This window comes from Microtus pennsylvanicus, chromosome 5 (genome assembly GCF_037038515.1).
Source record: "Microtus pennsylvanicus isolate mMicPen1 chromosome 5, mMicPen1.hap1, whole genome shotgun sequence".
NCBI lineage: Eukaryota > Metazoa > Chordata > Mammalia > Rodentia > Cricetidae > Microtus > Microtus pennsylvanicus.
In genome coordinates this window covers 93863896-93891763 of record NC_134583.1, presented here as the reverse complement: position 1 = coordinate 93891763, position 27868 = coordinate 93863896, and the positions used below count along the sequence as shown (strand labels likewise).

The 27868-nt window shown below is 44.4% G+C and overlaps 1 protein-coding gene and 1 pseudogene across 1 annotated transcript in view; both read right to left on the bottom strand.

The window, feature by feature from the left end:
• The window catches only part of Osbp (oxysterol binding protein), a 31008-nt gene extending 22685 nt beyond the window's left edge, over nucleotides 1–8323 (bottom strand). The window contains exons 1-3 of the mRNA XM_075973560.1: nucleotides 7846–8323; nucleotides 3006–3214; nucleotides 153–403 (exon numbers count right to left, since the gene is read on the bottom strand). Coding sequence (XP_075829675.1) covers nucleotides 153–403; nucleotides 3006–3214; nucleotides 7846–8201 — 816 coding nt within the window. The 5' untranslated portion in view covers nucleotides 8202–8323. The remainder of the gene's footprint in view (nucleotides 1–152; nucleotides 404–3005; nucleotides 3215–7845) is intronic.
• A 17321-nt stretch (nucleotides 8324–25644) lies between these two features.
• On the bottom strand, nucleotides 25645–25976 carry LOC142851090 (large ribosomal subunit protein eL38 pseudogene; annotated as a pseudogene).
• Nucleotides 25977–27868: the final 1892 nt, after the last annotated feature.

Genomic DNA, 27868 nt, shown 5'->3' with positions numbered 1-27868 from the left:
TTCATGCAACAGATGAGGATACCTAAAGCACCTAATCTTCGAAGCAAGGCTTAGGACAGTCGCTGCTCTACCAGTTAGTTCCAAGCACTGTGAAAGCATGACATTTCAGAGGGGAAGTGTCAAAAAGTCAGAGGTACACCATCTTTACTCACATTGATCATGGCATTGGAAGTTATCCTAAAGAGTGTAGCTCGTTCATTGACTTGTTTGATTTTCTCGTTGCTCTCAGCAGGCAGCTTCAGGGACTCCAGCTCACTGAGGGAACGCTGCAGGGCAGTGCCATGCTTAGCTATCAAGTCGTTGCACGTGCTCAGGTCCTCCACTTTGCTGGAGAGTGTCCGGAGCGTGTTCTGAAGCTCAGTCTTGTCAGTTTGTGAGACAGACTCTTCATCCCCAGATTCATCTGCAGGGACGCCAAGGTTAAGTTCTGTCTCTAGGATCAGGACCAAGAGTTGGAGCCCTACCTACTCTGCTCCAAGTAAACCACCATGCTTCACTATGTACATTCTGAGCAACTGAGGGCTGGCAATTCCAGAGGATTCCTCTACAGTGTGGCCCATGGCCTACAGCATACAGACTCGAGGCACTTCATAAAGGAGCACAGTCTCAGGTTGCAGTCCTAGATACTTAGATTCAGATGGTGGGAGGCAAGGCCTGGACCTGCATTTCTCTTTTAAAATTACATGCATTTCTAATTATATTTATGGGGCCAGGGTACGGTACATGTGTCATATGCATATATGGAGAGGTCAGAGAACAACATAGTGGGGGTCAGTTCTCTCCCTCCACTATGCAGGGCTCAGAAGTGGAATTCAGTTGTCAGGCTTGTTAGCAAGTGCCCTCGCTGGCTAATCCATCTCACTGGCCCAGAATCTGTGTTTCTAACTGTGACCAAAGTAGTCCTAATGTATACTGAAGTTTAAGATCCACTGACAGAAAGGATAGTATGGAAAACTGGATAGCTCTTCAAATTAGGAACATATAACTAAACCTTCCAACTCTTTGATGAGACAGCATCTCACGCAGCTCAGATTAGCTTTGAACTCTCTGTGTGTAGCCAAGATGACCTTGAACTCCTGATCCTCTTGCTCCCAACTCCTGAAAGGTGTGACCACCTCTAGCTTCAGCTATTCTAGTGAATCAAAGGCTTCAGGCATAGTAGGTAAGCACTCTTACCAACTGAACTACATACATCCCCAACAACAAACTTTTAAACATTAGCCTGAAGAGTCCAATGTAATCCAAAATAATTATTACCGCAAAGCCACCACTGTCTTTAGGGAGGCATGCAGGCCTTCTGCAAAATGGGTTGAGAACCACAGAGCAGCTTCTTTTTCTGTTTGTGTGTTTGTTTTGCAGAGCAGCTTCTTGAAATAGTTTATGTCGCTAAAAGCTCTATTAATTATTTTTCTCCAAGGGAGAGCTAAACTTCATGATGAACTTATCTGACCCTAAAGCCACTCCAAAAGCAAAACAAGAGAGCTCTCAGATCATGATCAAGTAGGAACTGTACCGTACCTCTCTCCATCAGCTGTGCACTATCAGTTTGTCACTGCAAACTGTTTCTCCAGCAGCGTCACTCCTTTGCGGAGCTGACTTCAGCCTTCAGATTAAACAAAAGGAACAAGAAAGGACCTGTCCACCGCGCTAAACTGAGGCAGGGCTCAAGGTCAAAATGTAACCCATCCCTACAAAATAAAGCAACGGAGTTTCCTCTAGTGACTTAATAGACACTAGGCGCGGTATGGGACCTGGTAAACGTAAGTCAGGACTGGCCGTCTCAGTTCTCTGCCACTAGCAAGCTCAGCATGACTATCAATATCTTGAGGGCAAATCCTATCATTTTCTTTAGAAAAGAAAAAGCTAATTTTAAAAAGATTTTCACTACTATAAACTGTGCTTGTGTGTGGCAGATCCTCCTGGAGCTGGACCCACAAATGGCTGTGAGCTTCCTGTCATGAGTGCTGAGAACTGAAATCCCATCCTTTGTAAGAACAGGACGTACCCTAACCACTGAGCAATCTCTCCAGCCCAGAAAAGATTGTTTATTAGGTATCTGTCGATTCTGTTACAACTTTAATAAATGAGAAGCTATCAGAAACTGGCCTAAAATTCCAGCACTTGAGAGGTGGAGACAGAGGGAGCAGGAGTTCAAGGTCATCTTAAACTACAGACAGAGAGTTTCGGGCCAGCCTAGGACGTGAGACTGCCAGAAAACAAACAAAACAATAACAAAAAACAACCTAGAGAAGAAAATATACAAAGGTCCAAATTGTGAGTTGTAAGATTACTAATACTGAAGCCAGGCAGTGGTGGCCGCACACCTTTAACCCCAGCACTCGGGTGACAGAGCAGGCGGAGCTCTCTAAGTTTGAGGCCAGCCTGGTTTACAAGAGTGATTTCCAGAACAGCTAAGACCATTACACAAAGAAGCCCTGTGTGTGTGGGGGGGGGTGATTCCTAATACTGAGCTAGTAATAAAATAATTATGTCTCAACTAACATGAAAAACAAAACACAGGCCAGGCATAGTGAAGCATGTCTTTAGTCCTAGCACTCAGGAGGCAGAGGCTGGAGGATAGGGTTCCAGGTCATCCAAGGCAACTAGTAAGACCGTGTATCCCTGTATCAAATTTTTTTAAAAAAAATTAAGCATAAGCACTTTAGTACCAAAGTTTTTCAACTTTGGGTACTTGATTCTTTCTTGGAGAGCAGGCGTGCTGTTCTGTGCCTCATAGGGCACCGAGTAGTATCTTTGGCTTCTAGTCTCTGTGTGCCAGTCACACCCCCAGCTTCCATTATTTCAACCAAAAATGTCTCTAGACATTACCAAATGGCATGTGTGTATATATGCAGGACTGAACTCAGTTTAGAACCACTACTCAAGAGAAATAACATTCAATGAGAAGCTTGGGATATCTAACGTACGAGACACAATCAAAAGATACACTGCAGTCAAGGGTAAAAACCTGTGCTACTCAGGTCCAGTGTTCCTTTGCTCCGTACCTGACTCTGCCAGCATCTTCACAGCCTTGGCCTTGGCCAGTTCCAGGGCTGTTACCCAGCGCTGCCGCTCTACTTCTGAGCTGGCCTTCAAGTGGTAGGTCTGAGCACCGCCATTGGAAATGATAAAGTTGCAAGAGTCTTCCACAGTGATGTTGGCTGTGGCGAGGTTGATGGTACCACGGCAGGTGTGTCTCATTTCTGCCTTGGACCTGCCATAGCAAGACAAAAAGGCTAAATAGAAAGGCTAAACAGCAAGACATTCGTCCTCCTCTACTTCTAGTTTCTTTCATAACTCTGGGCACTTTGAAAATTAAGTAGTGTTAGGAATTAACAAAGTCTTGTTATAGTTCTCTCAACCCTGGAAATTTAAACAGTAGGAGGCAGCAGGAAAGCTTCCCAAGCTTATAAGCATTATGTGAGTCGGATTTTATTGCCCCATTGTTCCTCCTCCCATTAGTTTGAAAAACACGGTCTTTACTGAGCTAGAATTGCACGAAATATTAACTCAGCAGTTAATAGGTACAAATGAATGAATTTTGACAAGTGGATCCAACTGTGAGACCACAACCACAATCTAAGTGAAGACCCTTCCCTCACCTGACACAGTTCCCTCGTGCCCACTGCAGACAGAAACTACTTTTTACTTAGCACGTTATAAAACACTTTATAACCTTGTGCAACAAAAATTTTTGACACTCTCATTCTCTAAGAATAGCTCCATTTTTATACACTGAGCCACCCCCACACTGTAAATCAGCCCAAATGAGAACTGTCATGCAACACTTAGGATTATATTGCAGAAGTGTATAAAAGGCAAATCTTAAGTGATTAGACTATTAAATATTGGTCATGGCTCAAATGATAAGAAATAAGAATAATTGCCAGTCTGAGACAATAAAGAAAGAATAAGCACAAAAGAATCACCAGGCATTTCACTCTTTCTGGAAAATGCAGTTTCCTAAGTTCCAGACTTTTATTGGTGGGAACTCCTAAGCCATCCTATTAATAGCCAGGAAAGACTCAGCAGGTCTGCACTCAAGAGGACTGGGTGTAAAACTTTCCCCCGATCTCTACTGACAGTTCTATTAATAGGCTAACTTTTGAACTTTACAACATTACTTGGTGACAACAAATTACAAAGCACTTGACATATAAATATCAAGATTCGCCTTAAACATCAAAATCTCAGCACTACATGCATGCAGAGAAAACTGCTCATGTCTTCACTATCGCTGGCTATGCCCAGGGACCTTCAGGTTCAAACTGCACTTCTCCCTGTCCAACTCGGAACATAAAGAGGCCAAAGTCCTCTGCCACAGCACAAAGCAGTGGAGCCACCAGCAAAACACACCTGGTACATCCAGAACTCCTACATGCCAGGAAGGGCACACACCCTTCCCCGACACCAAGATTTAGGATGTTTGAGTGAGTCTGTTTACTGCCCCTCAAGACAGATCCGCTGGTGTTCATTTCATCTCGTCTAACCTTTCTTTCTCAAATGTACTAATGAGCAATAAGGGATCACGGGGTGGGGGTGGGGGTCTCAAAGGACTGGCCATTTTCCATGCCCTGCACCTGCCACTGTAACGTGAATCCCTGCTTTTTCTATTCTTACCTCCCAGCCCCAAGCTTCAGTTACACTATGAATAATGCAGACTGAATTAGAGAGCCACAGCTGAGGGCCAGTTCACACTCACTACCTGGGCCTTTTATCACACTTCCACTAACAGCCTCCTATGATCTCTTCTGCCTCCACTGTCTTCATGCACCAGAGAAGGCTCTTGGATAATATAAAGTCCATAGCTGTTCAACAGACACTAAGGAACATTGGGAGGGAGGCAGGTTTGACCACAGCGCTCAGGCTTGGGCAAACATACCTATGGCTATTAATGTTTAGAACAGATGCAGGAAAGATTCTGAGCCTGCAGTCAAAGTTCTTCAGTCATTACAATATCACATGGTTAGTTTCTGGCTAGAAAGTCTTTGCCTGAAAAGGCCAGATGAAATAGTAATTTAATCTCTAGAAGCTAAAAGGAAAACTAATACTGTAGCCTGGGATGTTTTGGGGAGAGCTGGGATCCTGTGTAAGAGAGTTATGGGGCATCTTAGTAAAGAAGCAAAAGAAAGATGAAAAGGAAGGCTTGCTCATGTCTGTTCTTCCATCATCAGAGGATGGGGTCTATGAAGGAGAAAGGTATTTTAGAAATGGCATACTTAAGAGACTGTAGCTTTTGGACGTCTGACAACAGAGGAGGAATAACATAGTTAAGTCATTCCAGGAAAGAGATGGGATCACAGGCACCCTACTAGGAAGAAAAAACTGCCAAGGATGTAGGAAGGCAGTACTTCATGGAAACTCTGGAGGTGGGGTAATGCATCGACAGATAAACCGGACACTGTTGATTGGTTGCTTGTGAGGGGGACCATCCTAGTTAGCAAGGACAGGCCGATGGCATACTTTAGTATGTTTTGGAAGGAGTTTTGGCAGAGTCAGCTACTGTGAGAAAGAAGGTAAAAGTAGCAACAGATATATGAAGGGGAAAGCAACAGGTAAGTTATTAATGTCCAAGGTCAACACTGATTAAGATGGAGTCTAAACAATGAAGTAGCTTGCAAAGCAGAAAACTTGACTGGATTACAAAGGCCATAGAATATTTTTAATTTTTCTTTGAATTATTTTATGTGGAGCTTTTTGTTTACTTGTTTGGGTTTGGTTTTTATTTGTTGTGGGTTTTTAGAGGCAGGGTTTCTCTGTGTAGCCTTGGCTGCCCTGGAAGACCAGGCTGGCCTCGAACTCACAAAGATCTGCCTGATTCTGCCTCCTAAGTGCTGGATTAAAGGCATTCACCATCACCACCGGGCTTATTTTATGTCTTTTGCCTGCTTTTATGTACAGGCAGTTAAGTGCTCTTAACTATTGAGCTCTCTCTCTGGCCAAGACCATACAACATTAAAATCCTTGGATAATGCACATTTTTTTTTTTTTGAGTATGTTGTTCTGGCTGTCCTGGAACTTGCTATGGAGACCAGGATGCCTCAAACTCATAGAGCTCCACCTGCCTCTGCTTTTTGCTGGGATTAAAGTCTTGTTGTCACCATGCCCAACCCTTAATGAACAATATTTGAAAATGGGGGGGGATCAGTGATTTATGAACCAAATTAGGATATGAATCAAGTGAACATTAGGATAATAGTCAATTAAAACAAGATATGAGCTTGAATACATGGGAAAAAAACTGTGGGTCAAACTAAAGCTTTAGATGTATCTTATAACCCTAAACCGAGTTCTAGAAGAGCAGAAGAAAAGGGCTGTATTAAAACTAATTCAGAATACAGCAATGCAAATACACCTACTCACAACTAACGCTGCATAAACAGGGCAGGAACTATCTTAAGGCATCTTCTGTGGCCGAGAAGAGATAAGAAGGGCCACACAACAACCTCCAATTCAAACTCTCCTTGTAGGTCTCTAAAAGACAAGCCAATGCTGTTGAGGAGAAAGTTACTTGGCGCTGAGCCTTTTGGTAGTAGTGACTACTGGTGACACTACAGAGAAATACAGGCTGAGCTCCTGCTCTGCGTCAGACGCTTGGGTTCCCAAACTGGATGGCCTTTAGGAAGGGATGTCAACGAGAAATGGAATTATACTAAGCAAATTCCTCTTACGGTATACTTCTGTACTTTTTGCATGAAACACATTAGAACCATAATCCATAAACTGTTTTAGGTAATTATCTCTGCATCCAATTGGTTCATGTGGCAATGACCTTGGTTTTAGGTTATATTGGTATAAACTGTAGTTTCGAACCTGATTTTTCCAAGACCTTGGGAGAGCTACCAATGCTAAGTCGGCTTCCTTGTCAGGAACCTGAGAACCTGTCCTAACTCCCAGGGAGCTAGAGCTATGAATACTGAATGAAATGTAGCATGTAAGGCAGCCAGCCACAGTGCCCAGCCAGTGGGAAAGCTTACGACTTATCCCCAAGCACCTCTCAACACTTCTGTCTCCTCTGTCTAGTAATATAAGCCTCATAGTGTGACATGTTATGACCATGTTATGAGTCACGGTAAGTATACATTGACCATACCAAAATAAGCATTGGAAAACTTTAATAATCATTTCAAATACATGCATTCTTCCTTTAATAAAACTCAATCTTAAGTAAAACTATAAAGAGCACGGAACTGCTGGATAAGACAATCATTCCTGTGGGAGGAGATGGGGCAAGCACAAGCTAAGCTATGGTAACTCCATTCTCGGCTGTCCAGATCGAGAAAGCAAGCGCAAGCTTGGAGAGGTAAGACATATGGTGGACGGAATCCCTAAGTCTCCCCGCCCGCGGTGCTTTGCTGTCTGAATGTGTGGAGTGAACAAGCAAGGGTAGCTCTATCGAGAGTGTATTAAGAACCTTTAATTTTAGAGACTGGACACAAAAAGTTAAGAGTTAGAACTTTCACTGTAAGTTCCCGAGGGGCAGTGCCCGGGCTGGGTCTATGCCTCTCCAGCCTCATAACAGTGCCTCACTTGCAGAATTAGTGATTGCACCCACGTGGTAGCGGAAATACAATGGCAGAGCAGATGCTCTCCAAACAATTGCTGACAGGAAAGACCCGGGGATGGAGGCAGACTAGGCACCAGAGACGGGTGATGGCGGGGACAGGAGCGGCGTGTCAAATCGGGAGGGTCTGACTTTTGCAAGCTGTCAACCTATACAGGTGACAGCCAGGGACCCAGGGCGACCTTGGCAGCGAAGCCGGCCGGCCAAGAGTGACAGCGCGGGTCCGTGGGCTGCACTTGGGGGGGGAGGCCAGGTGAGCGCGGCGCCCCGGAAGCAGTTACCTGTAGTAGCTCAGCAGCCCGTTGCTCAGCACGAACCATCGCCGCTGGTAGCCTTTGATGTAATTGGTCCATTTGAAGAGCCAGCCCTCTCTAGCAGAGCCCGAGCCCCCGGCGCCCGAACCGCCCGAGCCCGCGGCTGGCGGTGCAGAGCCCGGGCCGCCCGCCGCCACTCCCCCGGCCGTGGGGCCCGGGCCGCCCGCCGCCGTCGCCGTGGCGGACGCCACCCCGGAGCCGGGCCCCGCGTCCCCGCGTCCGCCGCCGCCTCCCACCGCGGGTGGACCCGCGCCGCCGCCGCCCGGAGCCGCGATGGCGGCCGGGCCTGGCCCCACCACTCCTCTCAGCTCGGTCGCCGCCATAAGCCGCCGCCGCCCGGAGAGACACGACCGGAACCGCCTACGAGCGCCGCCACCGCCGCCCGGAGCGCCCAACACGGCTAGCGCTTCAGCCGCCGCCGCGCAGCGTCCCCGCCCCGCCAGCCCCGCCGCGGGAAGGAGGGCTCGGCCGCCGGGAAGGAGGGCGGCGATTGGTGCCGCCAAATGTCACTTGCGGAAGACCCCGCGGACATTGGCATTTCTCTCGGGCCTGTCATGCTACTCCGCCCAGTGAGAAGCTCGGGGCGCGACGCGTCCTCCAGGCCTGCTTTCGATTGGTTCACGGAGAAGCCAATCAAGCGGGTCTACAAAACCATTGGTGCTTTTCTGAAGTCCGAGGACGGGAGAATGTAGAGTGCCCGGCCGGTTTGGCCTCCGATTGGCTAGTATTCCCGTCAGTCATTTCAGTTTATGCTTCTGTCACTGCCACGTCACCCCCGCCCATCGCTCTGCCCTTCATCCTCTTCCGCCCTTAGGGATTGGTGGTTGGTATCAGCTGCTCAAGCCTTTCTACCAATTACTGAGCGCGTTGAGGTAAAAGGGGCAGAGCCCGGCCTTCACATCCTCACTCTTATTTTTTATTGGCTGACACCTCTGTCTTTCACACGTCGATGGGCTATGGCTGGAGATGATTGGCCCTGGATATTGCCAGTGAAAGCTGGGGAAGGCCGAGACGTCAAATAAATTCCTGGATGCGCGAGTGGGCCGCGCCCTTCTGGTCGCAGCTTTAAGGAAGTGGTGGACTTGTATAAGCGCTCTCTGGTGTGGGCGTGATGTGGAGTTCCTTCCTTCTGAATTAAGATTTGCAGATGGGTTCGGGGAGAGAGAGATGGACGGTTTCTGGGTCCTCCTAGGGTTCTCTTCTCAGGCCCTGTTTCCTGAAGAACCCAGAAAAAGCTTCCTCCTGGACCCATGACGCTTCCCCTTACCCCCACCTCATTCTCTTGATTTACCCTCTGTCTCTTCATTCTAGATGATTATAAACTTCTACTGGTTCTGACTATCAGTTTGCCTACTTAGTTTCCGGGAAGGATAGATGGGCAAGGACCTAGCTGTCCTTATATTTCTTTTCCAGATCTAAAGACCCTTACTAGGTTTAGTGTGGTAAAAACACATATAATTCTCTTGTTTGTTGTTTGGCTTTGTTGTTGTTTGGTTTTTTTTTTTTTTTTTTTTTTTGGTTTTTCGAGACAGGGTTTCTCTGTGGCTTTGGAGCCTGTCCTGGAACTAGCTCTTGTAGACCAGGCTGGCCTCGAACTCACAGAGATCCGCCTGTCTCTGCCTCCCGAGTGCTGTGTTGTTTGGTTTTGTACTGAGTGTTGAATCATTCGGTTTAATGAGTAATTACAGCTTGTGTTGGGGGGGGAGGTCACAAATTCAGTTACTAGTGCACCATTAAGCTGTTGTAAGCCATTATAAAAACAGCCAAAATCTGTAATTCAGGGAACCTAATAGCTGTTAGAGTTTGAACTGGCAGTAGGAATAGGATTTAACTTTTTTTATTCATTGCTTTTAATTATGTGTGAGGGTATGTGTCTCTGTGTGTGTTTGCACTTGTGTGCAGGTACTTGTGGATGCCAGTAGAGGACATATGATCCCCAATCCCCAGGAGCTGGAGTTAAAGTGGATGGGTAGCCAACCCGTAGGGATAATGGGAACAGAACTTGCCTCTTTAACCATCTCTCTAGCCCCAGGAGTCGCTTTTAGAGCCTGCGGAGACTATTTTCCTCATCGATGTCAAGAAAGTAATCTAAGCCAGGCAGTGGTGGTTCATGCCTTTAATTGAGCACTTGAAAGCCAGAGGCAGGAAGATCCGTGAGTTCAAGGGCAGCCTGGTCTACAATGTAGGTTTCAGTATGGGCTACACAGAGAAACCTTGTCTCAGAAAAAAATTAAAAAAAGGACACTGACATAGCTCTCACCTGGAGGTAGTGCCTTTAAAACAGCACTCAAGAAGCAGTGGCTGGCAGGCTAGAGTGAGTTCCAGGATGGCCAGGGCTACAAAAGACTAAACAGAAAAAGTAATCTAACCTGTTTTGTTTGAAAAGCCTGACTTCTTGCTTCAGTTAAAACATTTACAGGTGATACCAGAAAGGAAGGACCTTACAATAGTGCAGTTGTAATAAAGTTTGTTTGAATTTTGACAAACCGCAAATGGATGTAAAAAAAAAAAAATGTGAGCAGTGCTGCCACGTATCCCTCCGGTCAGTGTGGGATCACAAAAGGAAACACGCACTTTTAAAACCAGGAGATCTGGCTGTCCCCATTTCAACCCAGTAATCTACTTTAATGCCACTATTCCAGGGACAGCATTTTAAACGAGGTCCCTGTGATCTTGCAGCACAAAGTATAAATGTCATTGATTATTTCTTGCCAAAATAATTGAAATGGAATCAAATAAAGCCTCTAGATCTGAACTCCTGTTTCTAGGGGCTAGAGAAAGCCATTCAGTCATAGTCTAAGGAGACAGACAAATCAAGGATGTGGGGTCCCGGGAGATGGCTCAGAGGTTGTGATGTTTTCTTCTCTTGCTCAGGAAGCAGATGCAGGCAGATCTCTGAGTTCGAGGCCAGCCTGTTCTACAAAGTGAGCTCCAGGACAGCTAGGGCTACACAGAGAAATCTTGTCTAGAAAAACCAACCAACCAAACAAACAAACGAAAAATATTTGGAAAACTATGCCCAAGTATATAGAGGTGAATATTACACTATCTGTAATTTACCTTGAAATGATTCAGCACAAAAGGCAGAAAAAGGAAGACAGCCACTCAGGGTTAATTGTCATCAGTGAGACAGAGCATCTGAGAAATGACTTAAAGTAGGAAGAATTTGTTTTGCCTTATGGTCGGGATCTCTTTGCTCCATTGATTCTGGGTCTGTGTGATGAGACAGAACATGGGGAGCGTGTAGCGCAGCCGAGTGTGCAGCGCAGCAGAGTGTGCAGTGCAGCAAAGCACCTTACTTGTTAGCCCACAGCAAACAAAGGCAGGTCCCAGCGGTCTACCTTCCTCCAAATCTTAGAGAGATGACTCTGCACTAAGAGAGTTTGCTGCTCTCTCTGTCTCATTTCTCTCTCTTTCTCGCTAGTTTATTGAGACAGGATTTCTGTATGTAACAGTCCAGGCTGTCTTGGAACTCACTTTGTAAACCAGGTTGGCTTTAAACTCACAGAGATCCTCCTGCCTCTGTTTCCCAAGCGCTGGGATTAAAGGCATGCGCCACCACCGCCCCACCTTACTATACCTATAAAGGACTGAGGCTCAGTGTCTAGCACCCATAATTCCCACCTGTCTGTAACTCCAGTTCTAGGGGAGTTGGTGCTTCTTTTGACCTCCTTAGGCCCCTGTACACACTATGTGTACAGTGCACATACATATTCTCAGGCACACACAAGTGTACATAATTTTTTTTAAATAGATTTGTCTATTGATTAGTTCAAAGCCCTTATGAATCAATCACCTCCCAGCGTTTGAATCCACCACATGGGGGAACCAAGCCTTCAAGAAAGGAGCCATTCGGCAGGCAGGCACTCAGTGTATGTAAATCATCACAGGGGAGTGTACTCTAGAATCTGCACACATGTCAATGTACATACCTATGTGCTTACGAAAAAAGCAAATATAGCAAAAATGGAGTGGGTCTTGCATCGTTGGTTGGTTTTCTCACATGTGAAATATATCACTGTCCGTTGTGCTACAGTTTTTATTTTTGTTCAAAAAGATTTTCGAACAGCTGCATGGGGTGAAACATGGCTTTTTCTTAGCACTTGGCAGGCAGAGGCAAGACAATCTCTGAGTTCGAAGCCAGTCTGATCTATTGAGCTAGTTCCAGGACAGCCAGAGCTATGCAGAGAAACTGTCTCAAAAAACCATAAAGGAGAAAGACTTGCCGGTTGTGGTGGTGCACACCAGTAGGATTTGCTGAAGGAGGCAGAGGCAGGAGGATCATGAGTTCAAGGCCAGCCTGGGCTACACATTTAAAAAAACAAGACTTAAAAAATGCTAATTTGAATTATTGTTGTCACTGCACACTGCCTCCAGAATACAGCTCAGAATTTTTAGTCTGACAGATGAGGCCCTTCTGTCAGTCATCTCTGCCCTCCAGCCTCCTCTCCTGCTTTTGTCTCCACGCCCCATTAAACCAATCTACACACCTTCTCCAGGTGGGCTTTGGGTTTCTGCCTGGTGCCCTTGTAGAGACTTTCTGTCCATTCCAGTGGCCAATGTGATTAGTGTTATGCCCAGATCTCAGAGTCCCCACAAAACCAACTAGGAGACTGAGTCCTGTATGTAAAAGCAAAGAGCCTTTATTCTTATGCAAGTTTGCAAACTCGGACTCTTATGTGTCCAATGTGATCAGAGAGCCCAGAGCTCAGTTAGAGTGGGGGCAAGGAATTTCTAAGGTTCAGGACCCCTGATTGACTGACATTTGTCTAGGGGTGTCCTGGTTAAAAGTAATGGATATGTTCTGGCAGCTGATCCTATCTACAAGGGTTGGAACCTTAGGAATTTCCTTTGGATGGTCTGTTCCTAGGTGGTGCCTGGTAGTCTCAGTTTGTGGTCTTTTATGGGAACCAGGTATTGCCTCAGAGTAAACTGCGGAGACTCAGGCCTCCATTGAGTTTGTCATGGCTGGGTCCTACAATTAGCACGTGTTTATAGGGTGTCCCCTGATTCCCCTTTCTTCAGACTCAGACTTTCCCTATGATATTGCCTTAAGTGTTAGTCAAAACATCAGAGAAAAGCACATTGAAGAAGGGGACATTAGTTTTAGATCATAATTTTTGTTGTTGTTGTTGTTGTTTGTTTGTTTGTTTAAGACAGGGTTTCTCTGTGTAACAGGTCTGGCTCTCCTGGAACTTGCGCCCAACAGATGTGTTCCCATGGATTCACTGGAAACAGACACTGGGATTTTTACCTGGTAAGTCACTGCCACATGGCAATACACAGGTTAATAGAAATGAGTTAAATTAAGATGTAAGAATTAACTAATAGGGGCTGGAGAGATGGCTCAGAGGTTAAGAGCACTGATTGCTCCTCCAGAGCTCCAGAGGTCCTAAGTTCAATTCCCAGCAACCACATGGTGGTTCACAGCCATCTATAATGAAATCTGGTGCCTTCTTCTGGCCTGCTGGCATACATGGAAGAAATGTTGTATACATAATAAATAAATAAAATCTAAAAAAATTAAAAAAAAAGAATTAACCAATAAGAAACTAGAACTAATGGGCCAAGCAGTGGTTTAATTAATACAATTTCTGTGTGATTATTTTGGGGCTAAGATAGCCGGGTTGTTTGGACAAACAAGTGGGCCCTCCTTCCAACAATGATGCACCCAAAAGGTCTGCTTCACTAATTCCTTTGTCAATCCATCCAATCAAGATTAATCATTACGGGGCTGTGAGATGACTCAGGGTTAAGATCATGTATCATTCTTACAGAGGACCAGAATTCTGTTTCTTGCTCTTACATCAGGCAGCTCACAACTGCCTGTTACTCCAGCTTCAGAGGGACCCAAACCCTCTGGCCTCCAAGGGAACTCATAATCACACTCACATGTACACACACACACACACACACACACACACACACACACACAATTAAAGATAAATTTAGAATACTTTTTGAAAGGTTAACTATTGCATCTTGTCTTACAAAGATTTATGTTTCAGACCTATCTCCCCCACTACAGGGTGCCTCCTGCTAAGGTACCATTCATCCCTGCATTATGCCTGGTTTTAACTGTGCATATGCTATCCACTTGACATCTCAGTCATGTGTTGGAAACACCAGAGCAAACCTACAAACAGACAGGCTCCACATGAAGCATAAAGAATCTGAGGGTCAAATGCATATACTCAACTACACAAATGAACATACATGGTATTTGTACAGAGAAAAGATTTATAATAACGATACACACAGGAAAAGCTATGGAGGGCAACTGGGGTGTTAGGAAAGAGAGTAACACATGTAATTTGTTTCAAAGAAGAATAGACACCTTTTAAGCTGTTAGGGAAAAAATGGAGACAGTCATCCATGTGAAAGAGTCTGAGGAAGAAAAAGACAGTGACCCAGGTGGAGACAGAACATGGTACTCGGAGATCTGAAGGGCTCTTATGAAGTCTGGATTTCTTTCTTAGTGCACAGGGATTCAGTTAAAGCAAGTGACTGTTGTCTGAGGTTTTCTGATTATTTGGATATGTTGGACACACGGAGAGTCCGGGTTTGCAAAGTTGTATAAGAATAAAGGTTCTTTGCTTTTACATACGGGACTCAGTTTCCTAGTTGGTTTTTGGGGGGACTTCACGGATCTGGGCATAACAAGGTCAGCTGGCTCTGTGGGTTTTCCCATTATGACTTGACCCTTCTTGCTCTTTGACTGGACTCCAGGGACTCAGCCCAGTGCTTGACTGTGGATCTCTGTATCTGTTTCCATCAGTTACTGGATGAAGGCTCTATGATGACAATTAGGGTAGTTACCAGTCTGATTACAGGAGAAAGTCAGTTCAGGCACCCTCTCCACTATTGCTAGGAGTCTTAGCTGAGGTCATCCTGGGTTTTAACTGAGGATTCCTGGGTTTTTCCCTAACCCCATAATGGCTCCCTCTAATAAGATCTCTCTTTCATTACTTGACCTTCCCCTAACCCAAGCATCTTGTTTCCTCCGCTCTAACCCTCCTTCTCTCCTCCCTCCAGTTTACCCAGGAGATCTTTTTTTTAAATATGTATTTATTATGTATACAATACTCTGTCTGTGTGTATGCCTTCAGGCCAGAAGAGGGCACCAGACGCCATTACAGATGGTTGTGAGTCACCATGTGGTTGCTGGGAATTGAACTCAGGACCTTTGGAAGAGCAGGCAATGCTCTTAACCACTGAGCCATCTCTCCAGCCCCTACCCAGGAGATCTTATCTGTTTCCCCTTCCTAGGGCCATCCACTGTGCAGCCCTTATCTTTATGGGTCTGAGCACAGGAGTTCTTTGCTTTCAATGAGTCTGTTTGACTTCAGCCTCTCTTCTAGCGTGCATTTCACACAACAGTTTCCAGGGCGGATCTTCTTAATCTAGTCTGTTCTTCCTCCAGAATTCTAGATCAACCTGCCTCTGCCTCCTGAGGGCTGGGATTAAAGATGTGTGTCATCACACCTGGTTTACATCCAGGATTCTCAATGGCTTCCTTGATATGGAGGTTGAAATTCAACAACTCTTCTGCTAGGTTCTAACATTCCTTTACAATCTTGATTTTCACCATTATTCTATTTCAGCATACCTACCAAACACAAATGCTTTGGACATTTATGCATTCATGACTTCTTCTTCTTCTTCTTCTTCTTCTTCTTCTTCTTCTTCTTCTTCTTCTTCTTCTTCTTCTTCTTCTTCTTCTTCTTTTAAAAGCAAAAACTCCTTTTACAACTTGGGCAGTGGTGGCACACACCCAGCACTCAAGAAGCAGAGGCAAGCAGATCTGCATTTGAGGCCAGCCTGGTCTACAAGAGCTAGTTCCAAGATAGCCTCCAAAGCTACAGAGAAACCCTGTCTTGAAAAACCAAAACAACAAAAATAAACAACAAGAACAAACAGAAATAAAAAAAAGACTCCTTTTACATACATACCCCTCCTCTGTGTTTGTTTGGTTTTTGTTTTGTTTTGTTTTTGGGATAGTTTTTCTATGTATCCCTGGCAGTCCTGGAACCCATGTAGACCAGGCTAGCCTCAAATGCACAGAGATCCACATGCCTTTGCCTCCTGAGTGCTGGGATTAAAGGTGTGTATCACCTTGCCTGACTGGGAATGTGTCATGTTTTAGCAATTAGAAATAAAATGGATATGAAGAAGAAAGATCTGTGTGCAGGGTTTTTTCTTTCTTTTTAAGTTTATTTTTTAAGTTAACATACAGAGAAGTAGGTTTCATTACAGCATTTTCTTTGTCTGTGCGCACATGTGTGTATGTGGGTACATGCATGGATGCGTGTGCACGTAGAGGCCAGAGGTCAACCTTGTTTATAGTGACAGGAGTCCCTCATTGGCCTGGAACTTGCTGACCTGGCTATTCTGGGGATCTGCTGCCTCCCCAGCACTGAGATTACAGGTGTGTGCCATCATAACCAGCTTTTTGAATAAGGGTTCTGCAGATTAACCAGCGAGTTTTTTTGTTTTTATTTTGTTTGCTTTTTCCCAAAGCAAAGCCCTTTACTGATTATCACTGCAGTCCCCATTACAGGATTTCCACACAAATCCTTTGTTCTTAATTAATCTCTCCTCTGCTCTGCTGCTGCCTTCTCCCTCAGATACTCCCCTGTCTGCTTCCTAGGTCATTTTTCTTCCTTCTGAGCATACACGCTTTTAACAGAAACACGTGTCTTACTTATCAGGTCAAACCTTTAAACTTATTTTGTCGTTGTGCGTGGTGGCATTGGCTCTATGGCCCAGCTTTCACCTGTGATATTTTACCAATGGTGCAGATGTTTGTGGTGGTGAAAATCTTGTTAATGGAATGCAGTGTGAGCACTGGGCCCCATTTTACCCTCACTTCATAATGTGTTTTAATCGATAAAACACATGTTACTGGGAAACGTAATCTTTTTTTAAGTTTTAGTTATTGATTGATTGCTTTTTTTGTTTTTTTTTGGTATGTGTGTGTTTTCAAAGTACTCACCATATATCTCAGGCTGGCCTAGAACTTGCTCTGCAGACCAGGCTGGCTTTAAACTGACAGAGCTCCACCTGCCTTGTGCCGTCATGCTCCAACAACTGACTTGTTTTGAGGGACAGCAGGAGTCTCCCTTTCTCTCTCTCTCTCTCCTCTCTCTCTCTCCTTTTTTTCAAGACAGGGTTTCTCTGTGTAGCTCTGGCTGTCCTGGAACTTGCTCTGTAGATCAGGCTGGCCTAGAACTCAGACTGCCTCTCCCTCCTGAGTGCTGGGATCAAAGGTGCGCACCAACACTGCCCAGCTAAGGAGTCTCTTTGTAAATATGAATATGAAGTAATCTGAGTTTGTTTTAGACTGAATTCTCCCAATGCTTTACTGGGAAACACTCCTTCGTGGGAAATGAAAGCAGCAGGAAGGGCGAGAAACCAAAGAAAGCAATGCCATGGCAACAGAGACCCTCAATCCCGACATGAGCTAGACCAAGTCAGCTTACTGAGGTGTTCAAGCTTCAGAGTAGATAAGGCTCAGTCTTCTCCCTGAAGACTGTCCAGGGAGTATGCAATCCTGAGAAACAGACACTCACTCAGCTGTGAGCCCTCAGCCACCTGAGGGCAGTGCCCAGTCCCGAGGTGGGCATCTAGGTGGTGGCTCCAGAGCATCCTATACTTCACAAGCACATCCCTCTTAGGTCAAGACTTTTTTAGTTCACTTAACCTACGTGAAAGACCCTGGTAGAAGCTGCATCTGGTAATCCCATTGTTGCTTGTGCTTGCCAGAGGGACATTAATTCCAGCTCCCCCTAAGCGATTCATAATGCCTACCAGTTCCAGGTACTGTTATCAGAGCGGGAAAGAGCTTGGGGAATGAATTCTATTTTTGTGAACACTGGGGATTGGTCTAATTTCCTTGTTTGCTGTCTAACTTTTCCTGGAGCCAGGGCTATCTCTAAGCTTTCTAGCCTTCCTCTTTCGCTCAAGTCTGGGCAACAGAATGATGTAATTCAGTGAAACTGAGGAGGCAGAGTGAAGGAGTTAGAACAGATCTGAGAGAGTCTCAAGGGAAATAATGGGCCTTCTGCTTTTGGATTTTTAGATGCAAGAACCACATTTGGTGTGTTTTGTGTCTAACCATGTGAGGGAATCATAGTTTTTAAATAAGGAGAGCTTCACGTGCCCTCACAGGAGGCACCATTTACTGCTTATTCATTCAGTCACAGTGTCCCAGGGCCTTGGTCACCTGGGCTTAAGTCCTGTTTTCAGTAAATAAATTCAATCTTGGGCTGTTGATACAATAGCTCGCCAATTTTCTTATCACCATATTAATAACTGTTTCTTAAGGATTTGGGGGAAGGATTAAATAAAACACAGGAAATGTGCCTTAATATAGGATACGAAATGCTAACTATAATTATTAATTGTGCAAGATCATTAGAGCCCAACATATCTCACCCAAGTTGTGGTTCATATTTGAAGCCTCTCTCCTACAGGCTCATATGCAGAAGGTTTGGTCCCTAGTGAGTGGTCATATTAAGAGGTGATGGGATCACAGGACTCTAGCCTCATCATTTGGAAACTCATAACTGAATGGGCTATCAGGAGATGAGGCCTGGTTAGAGGAAGTAGATTTATGGGACTTTGGGGCTGACATTTGGAGGGCTATCCTTACTCCTGGACTCTTCTGTATGATATTTTATTTGTATTTTAATAAATAAAGCTTTCCTGAAGTTCAGATAGTAAAACAGTCTTGCAGACCAGGCAGTGGTGACATACACCTTTAATCCCAGTAGTCACACTAGTTGCTATAGAAACTGGGAGGTAACAGTGCATGCCTTTAATCCTAGCCCTAGAGAGGATTATAGACAGGAGGACACAGCTCTCTGATGTGGGATTCCCCTCTGTATGCTGTGAATACCATTGGTTAATAAAGAATCTATTTCAGCCAGTGGCTCAGCAGAGTAGAGCTAGGCGGGGAAAACTAAACTAAATGCTGGGATAAAGGAGGTAGAATCAGAGAGAAGCCATGTAGCTCTACCGGAGAAAGATGCCTGACAAAACTTTACCTGGTAAGCCACAGCCATGTGGCGATACACAGATTAATGGAGATGGGTTAGTTTAGGATATAAGAGTTAGCCAGAAATACACTTAAGCTATTGACCAAACAGTATTGCAAATAATACAGTTTCTGTGTGATTATTTCAGGGCTGAGCATCTGGGAACAAACAAGCAGCCTCCTTCTTACTATAGCTCTCAGGCATAGTTTCATTCCGAGGATTCCTGGAGACAGGATTGCCATTTTGGACTGAGGTAGAGGTAAGAGCCACTGGCTGGCTGTTTTGCTTTTCTTTTCTTTTTCAATATTTATTTATTATGTATACAATAGTTTGTCTGTGTGTATGTCTGCAGCCCAGAAGAGGGCACCAGACCTCATTACAGATGGTTGTGAGCCACCATGTGGTTGCCGGGAATTGAACTCAGGACCTTTGAAAGAGCAGGCGATGCTCTTAACCACTGAGCCATCTCTCCAGCCCCCTGTTTTGCTTTTCTGACCTTCAGGTTGAACCCCAAGATTTGTCTCTGAGTTTTTATTAATTGTGCTACATTCTTCCTCTGCCTTCTACCTACCATGAAGGGAAATTCTCCATCTACCACATGCTCTTTGCCTTGATGCTTTGTCTCAACACACTTGGGATCAGAAGCAATGGAACCAAGTGAGCAAGGGCTGAACCCATGATACCAAAATCAGCCTTCATTTCTTAAATTATTGTTGTTAATGTTATTTTTTTATTGTTTTGTTTTTTCAAGACAGGGTTTCTCTGTAAACATTCCCAGCTGTCCTGAACCTCACTTTGTAGACCAGGCAGGCCTCGAACTCACAGAGATCCACCTGCCTCTGCCTCCCGAGTGCTGGGACTAAAGGTGTGCACCACCACCATCTGGCAACGATTTTTTAAGTGTGTGTACATGGATGCTTGCTGGTCTGTATGTGTACCACAGGCAAGGAGTGTCTGGGGAGGCCAGGGAGAGTGTCAGGCCCCTGGAATTACAGGGAGTTGTGAGCTCCACGATTAGGGTAATGGGAAACACAACCTATCTTCTGAAAGAGCAGCAAGTAACCCTACCACTGAGCCATCTTTCCATAACTCCCCAAATTGTTTTATAATAGATATTTTGTTCCAGCAACTAAAAGCTCCAATGGTTTTCACTGAGAACATCAGCCTAAGTTCAAACAGACATGACTAGGCATGTCATATATTACCTATGGTTTTTAAATCTTTTATTTATTTAGGTTTTTCCAGCCAGGGTCTCTCTGTGTAATAGTCCTGGCTGTCCTGGAATTTGCTTTGTAGACCAGGCTTTGTAGATCAGATAGTATGGGGGTGAGGGATGGGAGGGATTTCCAGTGAATATTGAGAATTCACCTGCATTTAATTTTCTGTACACTTTTACACCCAATACAACAGGGGAAACTGTCGAGAACCAGCCTCAACAAAAATACCTCTTGCCAGGTTAGGGGCATGGGAATTTAGAAATAAAAGTAAAGAATATGAAGCCACATAAAAAATAACAGGACAGAAACCATAGAAAGGACCCAGGAGGGCATTCCAGTGAGTACTAAAAATCACCTGTGTTTATTTTCCCATAGCTTTTATACCCAGTGTAAACGGGGGGTGGAGAGGAGTAACAAAAGACTTAATGTGATACAAAGGACAACTCAAACAGTAACACTTGGAGACGTCAAATCATTAGCATTCTGTTGTCTCGGTAGCTAAGCTGCTCTAGATCACACATACTGAAGGCAGTCACTCCCCAGGTGACCTCATAATTACAAAAGAAGGAGCAGAAATACATTTGCATATCCTGACCACCTGTCAGGATGACATGGACCTACTTGAATGAGCTATTTTAACATTAAAAGAACCAAGCAATTACATCCTGAGTTGGGGCATGCAACTACACTTGTCGATCATTTGAGCAACCTCCAACTCTCTGATCATCAGACAGGGTAGAAATGGGCCCATATTTTTGGGCCTCAATAGGGAACAAAAGACTGCTTCAACATGATACAAAGGACAACTAGAATGTTACTTGCTTCAATATTTTGTGACATCAAGTCATTAGCATTTTGTTTTTTAGGCAGTGAACCCACCCTAGACCAAATATCCTGAAGGCAGTCACACACAAGGTCAAATCTCCTATTTCAAAAGAGGGAGCAGAAATCTGCTTGAATTTCCTGACCATTGGTCAGAGTGGAGTAGATCTACCTGTATGGCCATCTTAATGTCAAAAGAACCAGCTAACCACTTAGGTCAGGATGTGTAGCCCTGGTTGTTGTCAACAATTTTGAGCACCTCAAACTCTCTGACCTTCAGACAAAGTAGAAATAGGCTCACACTTTTAGGCCTCCACACTCCCTGAAGTCTTAGACACAGACAGCTTCCTCCATCCTGTATTGTTTCTGTTGGTAAGGTTACTTTTTCCCTCAAGGTGGCTGTCAGAGCTCCAGTTGTTTCTAACTGTGTCATAGGCAGCATGAAGAAAATGAGATCTAAAAGCAAAGCTTCTCTCTCTCTCTCTCCTCCTCTCCCCTGTCTCCAACATACAAACTCCCGTCTAGACCCAGCACCATGCCTATCTGCCTGTTGTCATGCCTTCAGGCATGATGGCCATGGACTCTAACCCTCTGGTGAGCCAAGCCTTCCAAGGCATCTAAAAATAATCCAGCGCACTTACTAGACATACTCCTTTGACTTCCATTATGTCAAATGATCCTCTGAAGGCAAGTGACTGGATGTGGCACAATGGCTGCAAGCGTCTGAACAGTCTTGGGTAAGCAAGAATCAAGGATGCCATGCAAGGGTCTTGGCTGGTTTTGTGTTTCTACTTCACACAAGCTAGAGTCATCAGAGAGGAAGGAGACTCAGTGGAGGAAAGGCCTCCATGAGATCCAGGTGTAAGACATGTTCTCAATTAGTGATCAGTGGAGGAGGGCCCAGATCATGGTGTGTGGGGGCCATTACTGGGCTTGAGGTTCTGGGTTCTATAAGAAAGCAGGCTGATCAAGCCATGAGGAGCAAGCGAGCCTTTGCACCAGCTCCTTCCTCCAGGATCCTCCCCTGTTTGAGTTCCTGTCCTGACTTCATTCTATGGTAAACAATTTTGTGGAAGTGTAAGTCAAATAAACCCTTTCCTCCACAACTTGATTTTTTGGTTATGGTATTTCATCACAGCAATAAAAACCCTAGCTAAGACACATGAGTTTATTATCAACACTGAAAAGAGATGTAATAAGCTACATAAACCTTTAGCATCAGAAGAAAATGAGTATTTTAAAAATGTAATTGAAAGAAGAAACCATTGAAGAGAAAAGAAATGGAATAAGAGAGAAAATCAAGTTATTAAGAGTGAAGAAGGAAAAAGGGAGGCAAGATTTTTGTGACTGAAAAATTAGACCAGCAATTAAGGGAATGCTATGAGGAATTCAATACTAAATTGGTTTGTGTCCATGGGAAAAGGTGGGTGAGGACTGGAAAGTGAAGATAGCATTTAGCAAAGAGATGAAGAGGCTGGTGGAAGAACAGGTATTCACAAGACAGATTAAACAACAACAAAAAAAAAAAAAAAGTGAGAAAAGAGGAAACAGAAAGAACTGGTGGAAAACATGTCTGGGCTGAAGGTCCAAGTCAGCAGAATCTAGGAGCAAAGGCTGCACAGTGAAGGAAGGGAGAGGAGGTCTGCCTCCTGCAGGACAACAACACACAGGTTAAACTAGAGACCCCACAAGAGAAGCTCTCACAACGGAAGACAGAAACAGGAAACTAAGGCCATTCTTTTTGAAAAGCAAGAGAAGATAATCTATGTAGCAAGAGCACAGACAGGAGGGGCCTGGATGAAACTTGAGGGATGGGCCCTTCAAGACTTAGAAAAGGAGGCAGATAAATATAAGCAAGTGAGAGGCTGACTCTCGGAGAGATGGCTCAGAGGTTAAGCACACCGGTCCTGAGTTCAATTCCCAGCAACTACATGATGGCTCATAACCATCTGTAATGAGGTCTGGTGCCCTCTTCTGGCATAGAGGTGTACAGGAGGAACATTGTATTCATAATAAATAAATCTTAAAAAAAAAAAGCAAATGAATGAAGACATGGCAAGAGAAAAAAAGGTATATTATGAACATCTAACTTAGTGACAAAAGGAAAAAACAGCTGAGGAGAAAATGGGACAGAACACCAGAGGACACAAAAGCAAAGAAGTTGGCTAAGGAGGGTCAGGAGCTGGCACTTAAAAGGGGGGCTAGAACGGAACTCATGAAAGAGGATATGTGTACATGGAGACCCAAAGTTCAAGAAAAGCATAAGGAACCAAGTTATATCTATTTTATTATTTGCCTTTACGTTTTAAAAGTTAATTGCTTACTCCTACTGCTTATTCTCTGGCCTACCAGCATCACCCATCCTTCTACTGCCTGGCTACTGGCCATTCAGCTTTTTATTAGACCAGGCAAGGTGTAACAAATGCAACACATCTTTACATAGTTAGACAATTATTCTGCAACGCAAATGCAACACATCTCTACATAACTGATTCAGAAAATATATTGAGTGAGGTAACCCAGACCCAGAAATACAAATGTTGCGTGTTCTCTCTTATTGGAGGCTCCTAACTCCAAATCTTCAGATGTGAATACCTAGTCTGCAGTTAACTACAGAAACTAAGAAAGTTAAATGAGACCATTTCCAGGCTAGGGAGATTGAGGGGAAATTAAGAGGGTAATAGTAGGGTACAAGTGATCTGGTAGAGGAAATGGGAAAAGGGGGGCTACTTAGAGAAGGAAAAAAGGGGTAAACACACCAGAAGGGAGATGGGTAAAATAATAGTATGGTAATCTGACAAGGCCACAAGGATTATAATAGTATTTACCTTAAAAGTACCTACAATACATGTAATTCTGGGTGTGGATATTCATATATAGTTTTAAGAAACTTTTCTCATTTGGGCTGATGGTACTTCTCCCAAGAACCAAAGATCATCTAACAAAAACTTCAGTGCCAGACACGAGTAGCCTTCTTTTGAGTTGTTGACTAGGACTGTCCAAGAGACTCCAAAACCATTACAAACTATTGACATTGCCCTTGGTTATCCCCCAGAGGTGGAAGATAAATCCCTGCTTCTGAAGATATCAGGGCCAGAGGCACCTGAGCTGGAACTGACCTGAAATCCCCCTCTCAGAGGACTTTTATGGTACCAGAAGGCTCCATGTAAGCTTCCAAAGGAGGGAGGCAAGCAACAGTCCTACCCAGCTATGATGTCTATGAACCACATCAAAACCTGCATGGCATTATAACTTTATGGGTGCAGTAGTGGCACACACACCTCAGTGGTAACCAACAGCTCTCTAACCTGACTTAAAACCTGTTCAACAAGAGGGATACCATGCCTGGTACTGGAAACCTAGCTGACTAGTCAGTGCTAGTGAAGTCATGGTTATTAGAGGAGAACCTATAGCTACTAATTCACTAACCCGGCAACATCCCTAACAACAATCGAAAAGCATTTGCTCATATATTCACAAGTAAGTGTAGTCTTCACCACTCATCAAGGGACTTCTCTGCAACAGATGGAGACGACTACAGGAAGACATAACCAATCCAAGTGCAGACTTGTGGAGACCAGTTCCAACAGAAACATTTACGAAACACTCCCACACCTAAGGCTCAGCGATTATTGCTGAAGAGGGGGCAGAAAGAGTATAAAATCCAAAAGATTAGGGAGTTTGCTGTGAGATTGTGTCTTATAGTAACATCAGGCACTATACCTGTAAAGTCTCACCCACATGAATGCTCAAGCATGAGCTGAACAAGAATGGCACCGATGAACATGCCAACCTAGATGGGGGAAATCTATGAGGAATCAACCCTACACAGAACTATAGGCTAGGGCTGGAGAGATGCTCAGTGGTTAAGAGCACTGACTGCTCTTCCAGGGGACCAGGGCTCAATTCCCAGCACACTTTCACACCAATGCACACAAAATAAAGTTAAATAAACCATAAAAATATTTTTTTAAAAAAAGAGCTATAGGCTATTGAGGAAAGCTGGCAGTGGGAGAGGTGGTCCTCCTTAGGGAAGAGTACATCAATCAATTGTCTAGTACTAAATGGTCAGCCCTGAAAGCAAACATACCAGTAACATTGTACGGACTCAACAGGTTATATATACTTGTATAAAAATACATATATGGATGCAATAACAATTAGTGAAAAAGGGAAAGGCCATGAATTTGAAGGACAGTGGGGAGGGGCATAGAGGAGGGCTTGGAGGGAGGAAAGGGAAGCAAGAGATGTTGTGATTAAATTGTACTCTCAAAAATAAAAATTATTGGGGCTGGAGAGATGGCTCAGAGGTTGAGCATTGCCTGCTCTTCCAAAGGTCCTGAGTTCAATTCCCAGCAACCACATGGTTGCTCACAACCATCTGTAATGAGGTCTGGTGCCCTCTTCTGGCCTGCAGTCATACACATAGACAGAATATTGTATACATAATAAATAAATATTTAAAAAAATAAAATAAAAATTATTCTCTTGGAACTCAGTGGTTAAAAGCATTTGCAGTTGTGGGTCTGTCTGGAGGACCCACATTCAGTTCTTAGCACCCACTTGGTCAGCTCACAACCACCTATAACTCCAGTTCTTCTGGCTGCCATGGGTACCAGCACTCATGTAGACACGTGTACACATGCACACACGCACATATGTATACACACACATACACACAAAGTAAATTTTTTTTGAATTTTTAGAGTTTTTAATAGTTAAACACAGAGGTCTGCTTCATTTCAGCCCCTTTACTGCCAAGCCAGGGGGCAGGGACTGTTTCAGTTTCTCGGCTTTCTCCTTGTCTGTGATGACCAGGGTGTAAAGGTACCTGCTACAGCGGACCTTGAACTTCACATTATCCTTGTTCTTCTTGATCTTGACAGACTTGGCATCCTTCTGCCGGGCCATCAGCAGGAAGTCCTTGATTTCCTCAATTTTTTGAGGCATGGCGACGGGCGCTCGGCGCTGGAGACCGTACCTTGGATTTAACCCCCGTCCCCAACTACCCCAAAGACTCACAGCCCAAAGTAAATATTTTAAAACAGTTATTTCCTCAATGATTTTACGTTTTTTGTTTGTTTAGTTTTGTTTTGAGAGAGGGTCTCATGTAGTTAGGCTGGCCTTGAACTCCTGGCCTCTTGCCTCCACCTTTCAAGTACTGAGATTATACGGAAGCATCTTCACAACTGACTAGCTAGTCACCTTGCCTTTTAAAGGTGCAGAGTATGCATCTTGCAGAAGGAAAACGGTGTGAGGTTTCGTTAGGGAACCTGCTATGTTGCGGGTGTGACTTGCCAGTAAAATTTATGTTGAAGTTCGGTTGCCCATGTGAGATGATTAAGAGGCTATGGGACCTTTAAGAGGTAATTAGGTTATAGGGTCTCCACTCGCATGAAGGAATTAATAAAGTGCCATAAAAGTGGGTTAGTTATCAGGAGGGCTTGTGCAGTGGGTCAGTTGCTCTGTTCCTCAGCTCTGCACACTCACTTCCCCTAGCCTTTCCATCACTCATGGAGCAGCACATGGCCCTCGGCCGAAGACGAGCAAATTCTGGAGCCATGCTCTTGGACTTTCAACAAAATGGACCAAAATCCATCTCTTTTTCTTAGGTGTTAACTACTTCAGCTACTGTTACAGCAATAGCAATAACACTTAGGTCTATTTCTATTTCTGTGCCATAGTGATTAATAATGGTGAATATCAGGTGTTTGTTTTTTTTTTCATTTTGCTCTTAGAAGTGCTGTCTTTCTAATGCAGTGAGACTAGATCCCTCTCCAGCTTTTGTGGTCTATTCTGTTCACTCCCGTTACTCCAATGATATTGACCATCAGTGGTTTCCTGTCTTATTTCTAGATTTACTTATTTCATGTTATGTGTATGACTGCCTAACCTGCACTTATGTATGTGCACCACTTGTGTGCCTGGTGCCTGCAGAGGTCAGAAGAGGCCACTGGATCCTTGGGAACTGGAGTTATAGATGGTTGTAAGCTAGTATGTGGGTGCTAGGAACTAAACCCTGGGCCTCTTCAAGACCAGTCAGTGTTCTTAACCACCCAGCCATCCTTCTACATCAAGTGCTCTTAACCACTGAGCCATCTCTCCAGCCCCATTTCTTCAACTTTTTTTTTTTAATACAGGCTCTTATTCTGTAGCCCAGTGCTGCAGGACAATGGTCTTCTACTCTGTAAAGATCTGTCACTTATATTGCTTTAATAAAACGCTGATTGGCCAGTGGCCAGGCAGGAAGTATAGGCGGGGCAACCAGAACAGGAGAATTCTGGGAAGAGAAAAGGGTCAGTCTATAGTTGTCACCCAGACACAGAGGAAGCAAGATGAGAATGCCTCACTGATAAAAGGTACCAAGGCACGTGGCTGACACAGACAAGAATTATGGGTTAATGTACAATGTAAGAGTTAAAAGAGTTAATAAGAAGCTTGAGCTAATAGGTCAACCAGTTTATGATTAATGTAAGCCTCTGTGTGTTTCTTTGGGACTGAACAGCTGCCGGATTGGGCGGGAGAGAAATCTCTGACAACAGCCCAGGCTAGCCTTGAATTCAAACAGGGATCCTCTTGTTTCGGCATCCCAGGCACAGGGATTACAGGCTTGCACCACCACTTCCTGAAGTTCTCAAAGGCTTCTTTTGTGTAGCTGTTCTCTTTTCATTCATGTTTGCTTGAAAAACACCCACTTAAAAAGCTCTGCCCCCATCCTGTGACGTACAAGCCCTACTCAAAGCCATCGCCCTAGCTGCTTCTTTCTAGAACACACCGCTGCAAGTATCCCACTAGGAGCGGAGCTGTACCAGAACAATAAGGTTTGGCTGATAAAATGAGTGACAGTGTGTTTAGAAACAGGCCTCTGGAAACAGACTTCACTTCTCACGTCTGTTTGAAGGGGTTCTTGGA